This window comes from Uloborus diversus, chromosome 1 (assembly GCF_026930045.1).
Source record: "Uloborus diversus isolate 005 chromosome 1, Udiv.v.3.1, whole genome shotgun sequence".
In the NCBI taxonomy this organism is placed as follows: Eukaryota; Metazoa; Arthropoda; class Arachnida; order Araneae; family Uloboridae; genus Uloborus; species Uloborus diversus.
Window position 1 is genome coordinate 232446713 of NC_072731.1, and position 13971 is coordinate 232460683.

The window sequence follows — 13971 nt, forward strand, 5'->3', positions numbered from 1 at the left end:
AATATTTAAAGGACTTCTCTTTTGTAATAAAATAAAATTCAGTTGATTGATTTTACAGAAACAAAGACATATAACGAAATAAAAATGAAGAAAATATTTACTTTGGAGTCATGAAATTTTCTTTCTCTCACAAAATCGTCAATTTTACTCATTTGATGCTGATTGTTAGATTGAAAGTGTCCCAAAAGTGTGATACTAAGTTATTTAAAGGAAGGAGCATATGCTAGAGGTCAAAACACGTTCGCAAATGCGTTACTAAAGTGTGCTGAACCAAATTAGAACTCTAAAGTGTCTACAGAAATGTTTTGAAAACTGTTCCACAAAGTTTCATTTAAAATGTTCTAAAAAATGGACAAGTTTCCGAGTTCAAAAGACGTTCAGAACATTTCAGTGTTACTCTAAGAAAGCTACTACGAATTGGAATTCAGAGTACCTGTCTTTAAATAAGGGAAATTGGACCAAGCGCTTCCTTCCCACTATTTTCTTTAGATTGAAAGGGGCAACACCTCAAAACTGATTATTTTGTCACTCAGTTTCTTACTGGGCATGGTAATTTCAAAGAGTACTTGTATAAATTTAATATTTCTACTAGTAACGTGTGTGATTGTGGACAGGATATTGAAAATCCACAACACTTGTTGTTTCGTTGCAAACGTTTTAACCCCCAGAGAGAAATCCTTATGCGGGAGCTGAGGAAGTTGTCCGTTTCCAGGCCTCCTGCTCCTTCTGCTCTGGTTCAGAGCGTCGAGACTTTTTCTCTTTTTAAACGCTTTATTTATTCAGTTGTTTGACCTTTTTGTATGTATGTGTGTGTGTGTGTGTGTGTGTGTGTGTTTTTCTTCTCTATTCGTTGTTTAATTGTTTGTATGTTGTGCTCATTTTATTTCGAGTAGTTTGTACTGTTGTGCCTCTTACCTTCTGGCCCTATGTGATACTATGTGGTGCATAGGGAGTTTCTTTTTGTGTCTAATTTAAAAAAAAAAAACATTTCACTTTAGAACATTAACATTGCTAAAATTTTTTGCTAAATCCTTCCATTGCTTCTGTATTTCTACCGAGAAACCTTTTTATTAGCTATTCTTACGTACATTTTAGTAAAAAATAGCTGCTTTAGATGAATTATTTTCCAACAGCGCGCGAGTATTATTTTCTTTCGAAAACGTCAAGTGAAATATTTTGAAATGTTTTGACATTTGCTGCTTTGAGTGAAAGATCGAGCTTTCATACAAGCTCTTCTGAAAGTGCTCTTTCTGAAAATATATGCTCTTACTCCATATACATTTCCATCATATTCCATCAGCATAGGTAAAAACATTTTAGTTCTGAATTTTATGCCTAGAATTTTATATTTCGTAACACTGCATGGAAGAGTTATCTAAAAATATGACATTTTATTGCAAAACATACTTTTTTTGCATACCACTCTCGATTAACGTCTTGAAATGTTTCATAATTACGAACATAACATTGCAATTGAAATTTTCTAGAAAATAGAAATACAGAGAAATACAGATATAAAATTAAACTGACAGTATCCAGAGGCTTTACCCAAAAGGTTTTTTAATTATTCTTCACCATTAATAGCTGAAAATGAGCTATAAATTTCAGAAATAAATTTGCATAACATGTACAACTATTTTATGGATTTTTGTGAAATTATCACTTCTATTCACGAAAATATACAAGGTAATCCGTTTTAACCTGCAAAACCTCTATTTTTGCAACCGTTAGTTCTAGATGCATACTTCCAATCTCAAAAATGTCCAAAATCAGAATCGGAGTTATGATATTGAAAGTTTGAAACAAGAATAAAAATGAGTCAAAAAAAATTAGAATTTAACTTTTTATACGGGCCCTAGGTCCCCTAACTTATGTTTCTAGAAATAATCTCCCTTGAAAACTATTACTGACACAAAAAACTTGACATGTGTGAAACTCAAGGAGATATTCCAGTTCAAAGTTTTAAGGGACCATACAAAAGATGAGATTGGAACTTATCGCCCTTTCAAAACAATGACAGATTGTAGAAGTAAAAAAATAAACAAGGTATTTATATTTTTCATCGTTTTTCAAAAAGGAATGCAAATGTTATGCCGTGATACGCAAAAACACACTAAAAAACCCAAAACAATTTGAAAAACCACTCTATGCACACATATAATTTTAAAAACTTTTTAACCGCTATATTTCCCCCCAAAAGCTGTTATTGACGGTGAACGCTGCGTTTCATGTTTCAGTGAATATTGGTCGTACTAGTTCCAAACTTTTTGTATTGGAATTATTTCTCAATGAAGATTATTTCTCTAAGTATAAGTTAGGAGACCTTGCACCCGTATAAAAAGTTAAATTTTGAAATTTTTGACTCATTTTTATTTTTACTGCAAACTTTCAACTCTGCATCTCATTTTGAACATTTTTGAAATTGGAAGTATGCAGCTTGAACTTTCGGTTGCAAAAATAGTAGTCTTGCAGGTTAAAACGGCACACCCTGTATAAGCATATTTTTATCATCAATTTCGTTCGCATGGTTTTGGTCAAGACACGCAGATTTTTTACCAACCTGGCTTACTAAAATTGTGGAAAACCTGAGTTTATACAAGATTAGTATAATGCTAAAATTTGAAATAACAATATTGAAAATATAATAAATTAAAATGATCTTGTTTACTTACCAAAAAATAAAATTCGAGAGAACTTTCTACGTTCCAACGAGATTTCGGTTAAAAGAAGTTTGGATTATCGAGGATCTATTGCAACTTATATTTTGTTCAAGTTCATACCATATGCTCATTCATTCTCCCTTGATTTCTGGTTCAATATTTAAATTATATTTCATTGATTCTAATAAAAATTTTCTTTCATAATCAGTTTCAGAAAAAGTTTTACGCAAGGCAGAACATCTGTTATCAGACTCAAAAGTACCTAAGCAAAGAAACGATCGCACCGAAAGTCATACTAGATTCACATCCCAGGAAAAACAGAAAAACGCGAATGAAATTATCTTTCTTCCATTCGTTTCGATTCGGACCAACTCGGCATCGGAAATTCAAATGAAGCATTCTGCTTGTTTGGTTGGACAGGAGAACAAGTTCAACTGAATGTATTCTCTCTAATGTGGAATACAAATACGGGCTGAAATATGTTTGAATTGTTTGCTACGCTTTGTTGCCGGTGGGATTGCAGTTGAATAGTTTGTCTTGTAAATTACAAAGGGGACAGTTGGCTTGCGGTTTCAAGATCTGATTTAATGAAATCCAGAGAATGAAAGCAAATTTGTTTTAAATTCATCTATGGCATTCCTTGGCTTCACTTCTGTGCACCATGTATCCGACGCTGATATTGTTGCAATTTTATTCCCTTGAGTTAAATGGAATGGAGTAAACTATTAGAGTTTGAAAAATTTTTTAATAGTTTGATAAATAGAATGAATGTAGGCACAAAATTCACAATAACACACTTCAGTCAAGGTTCACTAAATAAAATTCGATTTATTAGTGGACTGTAAAAATAGAATTCATATAAGAATTCGCACAAAAAGTGAAGAAGAACTTCATATACAGTGGCTCCCAAAAGTGTTCGTACACCTTGAAATTTTGTAGCAAAACCAAAATAACGCAAAACTGAATTCGAATATGAAGTCCAATTTTTTTTCACACCATTCCTATGACATCCTGAATAAAACCCAGCAATTTTTTTCAAAATATTGCCAGATTTTATTTTTGAAATTTGTCAAAAAACGAAGAGACAAAGAAAAAATACGCCACAAAAGTCATCGTTCACTGAAACATTTTCGAATAAATCCATGATTAAAATTACCATCTGTGGTTTTTTTATTGTTTTTGCATAGTAATGACACTGTAAAGTCATTTGCCTTTAATTTTTCGTTAATTTATTCCCTAATATTCTGCTTATTATTTTAAAATGGCAGGTACGCGTAGAAAACAACAAACATAATTCGAAGTTTGATTTTTTTCCCTCACAGTAGCCATAAATTGGTTTGAAATGTCTTTAAATTAGTTAATTTATACCATTCCATAGTGAAGTGCTTGATAAAATGCTTCAAAGACTAGAATCGGATCGAAAACAAGGTAAGAAAAGGTCAACTGGCAAAGTTAACAAAGCGTGATCGGAGGTTTACAGTTAAAAAAATTATGAAAAATACACATTTGAGTGCTGAAAAAGTTTCTGCAGAATTGAATGAAACATTTTACGTTTAGTTTTCACGTAAAATTGTTCGCAAAGTTCTCTGATTAGCTGGATTAAATGGGACCTCTTCCACAGAAATTTTCTTGTTCCTACGAAAAACAGTAAGCTTACACTTTCCGTCGTAAAATCAATCATAAATAAGCTCAAAACGGTTTGGAACAACGTCCTACTTATAGATAAAAAAAAAATTAATATTTTGGGTTGAATTGTTGTACAATTATTAAGAGAAGAAAAAATGAGGAATTTAATCTTAAGAACTTAGTTGGATCAGTTAATCAGGACGGTGAAGTTGTTCTTGTGTGAGGGTGCATAACAGCATCAGGACTTGGAAATTCGGAATTTTTTGATGCAATAATAAATTATACTGTTCATTTAAATATTTTAAAAAATAATTTCAAACTATTAGCCCAAAATTTGGTAATCGGAAACAACTTTGTTTTTTATCAAGATAACGATAAGAAGCACACGTTTGCATTTGGCGCCTCAAACATTGTCCTTAAGCTTAGAAATATCTCCTCAATCGCCAGATTTAAACTTAATGGAACATATTTGGAGATATCTGGTGGCTAGATTACGAAAATACACCATTGAAGCGAAAATAGAACTAGAAACAGTAAGACTCGAAGTGCAGCTGAACACTTACTCAGAAATTGCACAAAAAAAGGAAGAAAAAACAATGAAATCTATTCGCAGACGTTTCAAAGCTGTTGTTGATACTGCATGATATTCTACTAAATAATAACTTTGTAAAAAGTTAGATTATTTACTAATTTTTCGACATTTTTTCAAAGTGTACGAAGACTTTTGTGAGATAAGATTTCCGGCAATTTTTGGTTTTTGATTTTTTAAAAATTATGTTTTAATGTTTTATTAAAAATTTTCATGTAGTTTTGTGAAAAATAGATCCTAGATTTTATAATAAAATACCGATTCCTAAATAATAATTCTAACCAATGGATAATGGCCAATTTCATTGAAAGTCGTAGGTGTACGAACACTTTTGGGAGCCACTGTACTTGTAATGAGAAAAATAACACAAGACACACAAAAGAATTAGAACGCCGCGAGTGAAAGTCAAAGTATTTTAACAGTTGGCACTACCATTTAGAGAAATCGCGTCGATTGAAGTAAGAGTAAAAACACGGAGGAAAGCATTTTAGCTTTACATGAAGGAAAGTTTCACGGATTTTGTATTAATTATATTCACGTAAAGATAAATAATAAAGCGCAAAATGGAACAACGCCATTTTATTCTCTTCTTTCTGTTGGGGGAGGTTCGAATCCCAGCTCGGAAATGGATGTACTTTCGCTCTCCTGTCCTTGCCCTTTCTTTGCGTGAATGTGTTGTTGCAGGAGAAAAAACTATATCGAAACCAAACATCTTCAAAGATTTTAGTTGCAAAGATTTTGAAGAAGTTTGGTTTCGATATAGCTTTTTCTCTTGTAAATAAGATAAAGTTTACAAACTTGAAGGACCCTATTGATTGCCATAGCAACTCGGGTATTTATAGCATCTACAAGTGTGAACTTGGTTATGTTGGCCAGACTAAAAGTGCTCTCAAGCACTGTCTGAAAGAGCACGAAAATTATGCTAAACATAAAAAACTTGCTCGTTCTTCCATCGCTCAGCATTGTTGGACTTCTGGTCACTGTTTGAATTTTTCATCTGCAAAGATTGTAAATGTTCTTCTGTTTATGGCCTCGATTTCTGTGAAGCTTAATATATTTGGAAAAATTCTCATTCTCTTGTCAATGATTTTTCCAGCACTCCATTTTTTCATGATATTTGGAAGCAATTTCTATAATTGCTTTTTCGGTTTCTTCGTTCTCTCACTTTTTATGTCTTCTGGCTTCTGATTGGTTGTCTTTCCCCCTTGCTCTGAGCCCGGGGTTGACATGTCGTTTTCATGCTGGTTGTTTGTAGTCTTGTGTCCTGAATTCCTATTGGTTGGTCCTCTTTGGTATAAATACCTCTTCTCGAATCAGAGAGCGGCACGTGCCGAGTCTGGTTTTACTAATAAAGTTCGTTGATTGCATTTGCATTGAACTTTTGGGCTATCATGCGTTTATTTATTTTTTTAAGTAGTTATGAGTCTGTCAGTTTTATTTAGTTTTGAAAGAAACTGAAACTTTAAAACTATGTTATTACTTCTCTTTACAAAAAAAGAAGTATTGTATTCGCGAAACAATTTTCACTCAAAAATCGATTTTAATTTTCATTTTGCTCATCCCCAAATTAATGTTGAGTTTTATTTTCGACCCGACCACAAGTGCATATATACCTAAGAACTTATAGACACCCGAAATATCCATTTTGACGATTTTCGAGTTAATTACAACGAGTTTTCTCGTGACGTCTGTATGTACCTATGTACGTATGTGCGTATGTATGTCGCCTAACTCAAGAACGGTATGTGCTAGAAAGTTGAAATTTGGTACGTAGACTCCTAGTGGGGTTTAGTTGTGCACCTCCCCTTTTGATTGCATTCGGGTGTTTCCGAAGGGGTCTTTAGCACCTTTTTGGGAGGAAATCATTGTTAATTTCGATGCAAACTCAAGTGGTGTTATAATTTAGCGGACACTTGGCGATATATCGCCAGTCTTTTGGTCGCAAGTTTTGTCGCCCACTTGGTTTTTTTTTTTTTATCTGGTTTCAATTTGGCCACTGTTGGTGATATTTAGAGAGTTAGCAATTGAATCACCTTAAAATTGCCAATAAGATTAAATTGGTGTAAAAGAAAGTCATATGATGCACACTTCAGCTCGTTCTCTTTCAAGATTATCGCATGGAATTGAGATATTGGAATTTTTAAAGAAGTCCTCAACAGTTTTTCAATCACAAATATTCAATGCGCGATCCCCTTTTCGCACGACAAACGTCTAATCTGTAACCAAGTTTCTTCATAGTTTTTAAGTATCACTCTGTCAGAGATTCAAATGCTGCTCCGGTGAATTCTTGAAGTTCTTGTAGTGTCTTTGGAATAAGTAGTTGATTAACAGTCTTTTTTGTTGACGCACTCCCTTAAAAATAAATCACACGGCGTGTGCAACGAGCTACATTGCAGGTTAGATGTGTGTCGTGAACAAAATTATCATACATTGAGCATTTGTAACTGGAAGAAAAAAAACCCTTGGTACATTTTCTTTAATTTCTTGTTTTAGTAATTACTTAAATACCTGTTGTGGATTCGAAAATATATAGCTTAAAAATTCGGTCTATCTTTTCGACTAACTCTGTACTTTGGTGCACTTCACTTACGTTAGCGATCTCCAAACTGGGGTACGCAAGAAGATTTTAGTGGTTACCACACATTAAAATCTTTTGGTTCTACATACTTGTATAAAATAAGACTTTCATTAGCGACAATAACTAAGAATAAATGCAGAAACACGTATAATACTAGAATTAGAACTAAATCTCTGAATTGCATTAAAATAAAGAATCGAACTATATTTTTCCAAAATTAGTCAACGAATTCGATCTCATTGTTCGCATTAAAAGAAAGAAACTGCAGTCTCTGCATGAGATAACTGGGCTGTCGCTATATTACACGTATCTTTCTATTGTGTTTTATCAATTGCTAGTATGTATATTGTTTGCAGATCACTGACCTGCGTCACTCTGTGTTCTTTTTTGAGAGAGATAAAGTAGAAAATCAAGCATATCCCGTGCAGTTGACAACTAAATTTGAGAAATTCAACAATATACTAGTTATTATTACTGAAACAATTAATATCCATTTTAGTACTAGTAGCTTTCATTTCAGTGTGGTTGCAATTGAGCGGGACAAACGATTATTCGATTCTCTAATGAATCTAGCATCTGTTTCTATTACATTAAGGAGGAGCTACACATTACGATCTATCCGTATGAGCTATGCATCAACGGACATGAAGCTCTAGAGAGCAGTTGGATGCTACTCATATTGTAATTGCTGTAAACGCAATAGTGATAATGGGTTGAATGACATGATGCTTAAAGCATGATTTTAATTGCCTTGTATTAGCGTCTTTCATTTATTTTAAATCGGAATAGGTAACAACACACTAGTATGAGATGTTTATCGACATCTACAAACATCCTTGTGTAAATTATGTGAACAAGAAAGAAGAAATTTGATTTTTCTGACAGCTAATGGAATCTCCACCACAATGGAACTTTTTTTTATTGTATGTGTCTGTGTAAATTATTTCCTTTGATTCTTACAGTATTCTGTCCCATTACGAGTTATTTATTAGAGGTTGAATAGTTACAAATAAGATTTAAACATATTTTCCGATTCACCCCCTTCTGTGGAATAAATCGGAACACTGCAAAAAAAAAAAAAAAAAAGAATTTACACATAAATGCAATGTATTCAAAATGTTTTGTTTTTGCTAAATGTAAAAACAAAACAAAACCAAAATTTCTAGCCAAAAATGAACTTAAAAAAATGTAAAATGTTAAATCACCTCTTTTTTGTTTGTGCGTGTGTTCAAAGTTCAAAAGTGCTCCAATTTACCGCACTATACGGTAATTATTTGAAATGAAGAGGTCAAAATTCAAATGAAGGCAAACTGCTGGTTAATGGATGTTGTGTGTAGGAAGCTGGATGTTAAAAAAGTAGATTTGCCCGTCACAACATCATGTTGCTTACAGCTAGATTTTTTTTTTTTTTTTTTGAAACCGGACGCACAAAGGAAGGAGGGTTATAAGTTTGACGTGTCTGTATATCTGTGTGTCTGTCTGTGGCACTCTAGCGCCTAAACAAATGAACCGATTTTGAAAAAAAAATGTTCGAAAGGAGAGTTGATCGATAATGTTCTTAGCTAAGTTTGCATCTTTGGTAGCACATTAATTAGCGAAGAAATTAAATAAAAACCTCTAAAAGGTTTTTCGCAATTTTTGCAGTGAAAACATTTTAAACTTTAATACCAAAATAAAGAGATTTTTTTCCCGTGTCTGTTAGAATATGTTTGGAACTTTTCCACGTTTCATAGAACTCGAATTATAACGTTTTTAAAAGCAGATTTTAATAACGGCTAAGCCTTTATTCACGCGATTGATAACCGAATTCATTGTTGGCCGACAAGGAAATTAAAAGCAATGATTTAATTTTTCTCTGTTGCCAGTTTCTATTTAATAGCAAATAAAATACTCAACTATTAAGTCTCTTAAAAGGATTTTCAATTTTTCTTTCTAATGCTAGTCTGGGTTTTTAAAATTTTAAATTTTATCGCTGTGTTTTTTTTTGGGGGGGGGGACGAAATTTTAGTTATTTGTGCTCTAATTTTTCCAATTAACACATTATATAATACTTATTGTTACCTTCTTTTTTCGGTTTCAGCGGTACAGTGCTCCATTCCTGCGGACCCTCCCAATGGAAGAGCAATGTATACTTCCGTTTCATATAACTCTGTTGTCAAGTATGAATGTCGATACGGCTACAGACTCGTAGGACCGTCAACAAGAACATGCAATACGAGCAAACTGTGGGAGGGAGATGATCCTACATGTGAAGGTAAGTAATGTATCTATCATATCTTTTTCTTAGCGCCATAAATATATATCTATGAAAAACAACTCGCCTTAGGCCTTCTCCACACGAGGCAACTTCTGAATTAACTTCCGAACGAGTGTTTATTAGGAAATGTAACCAGGTGGAAAAATAAAGGAATCTACCAGCATCAGTCAATTCGTCAGGCACATTTGCCGCTGCCATTCTCATCCCGATGAGTTGAGTGAACTAAAAGGACATCGCCAAACTTTCGCTTTTCACTCGAGTAAACTAGTTGAGTCAACTCGGTTTAGTTTGGACAGCGTTATGGAGTCATTGTTTGAACAAATTTGGCTTAGTCCAGTAGTATGAGATGTGAAATTGTTTCTTTTATATGTACTCTTTTCCTTAGTGAAGAAAATTTGATTCAACAAAGTTGCATCGTGTGAATACAATAAATCACAAGTCAATTATATCACAGGCAACTTTTTCGAAAAGTTGATTCAACTAACCGCCTCGTGTGTAACAGGACTAAAACACAGATTTCAACATAAACGAAAATTTCTTCTTGAGATACAGATACCTTGAAACAAAACAAAAAATTCTTCTTTTTAATCTGTGCTAATTTTGTAACCCGTTCTGTACATAAAGTTTACCGACTTTTTGTTTGAATGGTTAGACTATTTTCAATAAGATAACACATTTTTTTACTTTATTGTGATCAGTTCTTCTGTTGTAGACCCGAAACTCTCTACTATAAAATAGATTTGATTCGCAAAGTTATTGTATGTAACATAAAAAGAGATAAAATGGAGGGAGTGAAGACTTCTTACGTGAACTAAAGACCCAAGTCACGTGATAGATTTTAAAGCAAATCATTGGAAGAAATCAGGTTTCCTTCGCTAGTGTCACGCAAAACGGGTCAACCATTCGTCGCTGTTGAGTCACGTTACTTGGAGTCGTAGCCTCAGATTTTGCTAAGCCTATGATTGGACTTGCTCCCTCCATTTATATTCCTGCTCTAAGGTATGTACTGCAGTTTAAGTTGCAGTAGTAAATTAATTTTTAATAGCTATGTATATACGTAGCCCCTCTCTATAATATAGAAGAACACTGGGTACAGAGGAAGAACGATAAGCGAATAGCTTGCTTTGTGTGGATGAAATTTTGTCCCATGTAGTCTGAGTTTGAACTGATGCGCGTGTGCGAAAATAATGAATAGTATTTTTTTTTTTTTGATATTCTGGGAAAATTAGATAAATATCAAATTTGTAGTTGTTTCTGTCAGTCAACAAGATGCCAGTTCCCAGTAGACTGGTTCGATGGTTCTGGATATAGAGCGAACACCTGGAAATGTCCCCATAAGCTGAATCAACTAAAAAGCTGATTCAACTCATCAGGATGAGAATGGTAGCGACACATGTGCTTAGCATTACTAATGATCTGACCGTTGTGTGTGTTAGCATACCTAACGTTTTTCAGAAATATATACTACATGAATACATGTAGACTGTTGAATATGACACATAAATCCTTTTTAAAATCAATAAACCATTTATTAACGGTTAAAAAATGGTAATAAGTTAAAAACTGGTTAAGAGTATGCAAAAAAAATAACTGGGCCTTTGGGTAAACATTTTAAACTGTCATTTAATAGACAAGTAGAAATAATCGGAGAAATTTAAACTAATTACCCATATCATCTATACAACTCCATCACTTATACCACAGCCGAACAGCAGCTAAAGACTAATATGCACCACTAATACTACATGACAAGAATCCTATAATACTACACATTACTGTTATTCAAGACAGCCATCCAAGCAGTGGCGTTGAGAGAAAAAATCCTTGGGGGGAGGGGTAATTTTTTCTGAAGTTTAAAGTTAAGCCATGCCCACAAGTTTATACTATATATATCTATATATATATATATATATATATATATATATATATATATATATATATATATATATATATATATACATATCATATACATATATAATATATATATATGTATATATACATATATATTGTTCTGGGGCTCATGGGGGGGGGGTTCTGACACCCCTATCCCCCCATGGCTACGCCACTGCATCCAAGTATTATTTCATCCACTAACCCGCGATCTTATATACGATCTCAATAGCACGTGTATGAACCTGATTGGCTATTAGTGGCTATCATTGTTACACAGCAAAAACGTCCCCCCCCCCCACAATTCATCCAATGAGAAGACAAGAGCAAAAACGCCACCAAGTGGCAACTGAGGTAAGCTTGTATTTCAAGTAGAAACTTTGTGAGTGCGGTATGAAAGCAGAAATGGCCAAAAAGGAGATTGAAAAATATCGGCAAAACAGCCGTAAGTAAACTTGTAATTTAGTACACTAATAAACTTACGTTTTAAGTAAGCAACGATAATATACTTTAGGTAACAGTATGAAGGATGCCGGACACTTCACTTTTCTACCAGTTCGCAATTCTTGATATTTGCCCATCCGAAAGGTTTTTCAACTGAATTGCCTCGTGTTTAAAAGGTCTTAGTTTCTATTTCATTTAAACAAGTTTGATGCAAATTTATAACTATGTATTTGAATTGTAAAAAGACATATTTGTCGAAATATGATGCATTTTATTTGTGTAGAAATCAAATGTGATGATCCTGGGCCTTTTTACAACGGGTACTTCGAGGGTAGGAGCTACAGTCTTGGCTCAACTGTCATTTTCCATTGTTTCGATGGCATGAAAATGGAGGGGAGCTCCGCAACGACGTGTAGAAATGACGGAAACTGGTCCAATCCTATTCCAAAGTGCTTAGGTAAGGTATTCCCTCGATTTTGTTTTTAAAATAATACTTTACGACGATATTGCATTCTATTGTTTTTTTTTTTCTTAGTATTGCATTAGAATGAATTTCGTAGTTAAGTTCCAAAGAACGTGTAGAAGAATGTGGGGAGAACTTCTTTAATATAACTAACCAGTAAGTTACGATAACTTACCTTTTTCAAAATGAACCAGTCGGAAATTTGGTTTGAAAATAACAATGCATAAATAAAAAACAATATATTTTATAATAAAACTTGCATTGAAGGGTTTTTTTTTTTTTTTTTTTTTTGGCAGTAAATTTTACCCCACGTTTGCATGGGGTAGTAAAGTAAAAGGTAAGCTATTTCTCCTAAAGATTTTTTATTATTATTATTATTAAAATATTTTTCATGAAATGGGGGGCAGGAAAAAATAAAGAAAGAAATGAAGAAATGAGTAAAAAATGAAGCAATAAACAACTTATAAGTAGTTCATTAATAATTTTATTAATACATGAGAAAAAAAATATTGAACAAAGTAGCGAATGAAACCGAAAATAACTGAATGAATAAATAAACAAGTGAATAAATCAATGAAGAAATTTAACCAAATTAATGAATTGATCAACGCGTAAGTGACTCAATAAATAAATGAATAAGTAAGGAAATGAGCTATTTCACTTTATCCCGCATACATTTCACAAATTGTATCAAACATTTAAAATCAAAACGTGCCTAATATTAAGTAATTAAGTACTGCACTGGACGTCAGTAGATCGCGATCAATAACTTAGACATTAATTGCATAAACTTTATCATTTTATGGAAAGGAAAATTATTTTTAATAAACTATAAAATATTTTTCCTTGACATTTGGAACTTATCATTTTTCAACTGGGATCTACTACTATATTGTTAAAACACTGTTTAATAGGTAGCGCAGTAAACTGTGAAAATATCGTATCATTTCGCTTTGCCCCCTTTAATCGTATAAAAAGCGTTTTGTGTCGAGATCAGCTCAATCCATTTTTAAAAAGTTTACAGGGGATGACATAAACAGTTTAAATTCTGCCCCCTTAATTTTTTCAAAGGAGTTAATCATTGTTTGAATAACCTTTGGAGTAATCCTCTATTTTGGTTTCTTTTCTTTAATTAGAAGTAATGCCTAACTATTAAAAACAGTTAGGATTTATCTAAATCCGCCCCCCCCCCCCCCCGCAGACCCTCTTTCATTTTAAATGCCAATCAAGTTTGTTTACCTCAATTTTATGCCGTGTATTAACAAGTAAAATCAAAAATGTAAGTCGCATATTTTATTTTGGTTAAATCCCGGATTATATACACTAAAAATCATCTCAAATATGCACTAAAAATGCTGAAAATATTCAGTAAACACTATAAAATATGAACTATTGGTTTTTTCTAACAAAAAAAATCATGTCTGTTTTCCTGAATATACTTTTCCTGCTTTTTAGCGTATTTTT

At 33.1% G+C, this 13971-nt stretch overlaps 1 protein-coding gene across 1 annotated transcript in view; it reads left to right on the top strand.

Annotated features, from left to right (window-relative positions):
• LOC129219273 (sushi, von Willebrand factor type A, EGF and pentraxin domain-containing protein 1-like) overlaps nucleotides 1-13971 on the top strand; it is a 370742-nt gene that overhangs the window by 239009 nt on the left and 117762 nt on the right. The window contains exons 6-8 of the mRNA XM_054853606.1: nucleotides 5317-5333; nucleotides 9542-9707; nucleotides 12328-12501. Of these exons, the coding sequence (XP_054709581.1) occupies nucleotides 5317-5333; nucleotides 9542-9707; nucleotides 12328-12501 (357 nt within the window). The remainder of the gene's footprint in view (nucleotides 1-5316; nucleotides 5334-9541; nucleotides 9708-12327; nucleotides 12502-13971) is intronic.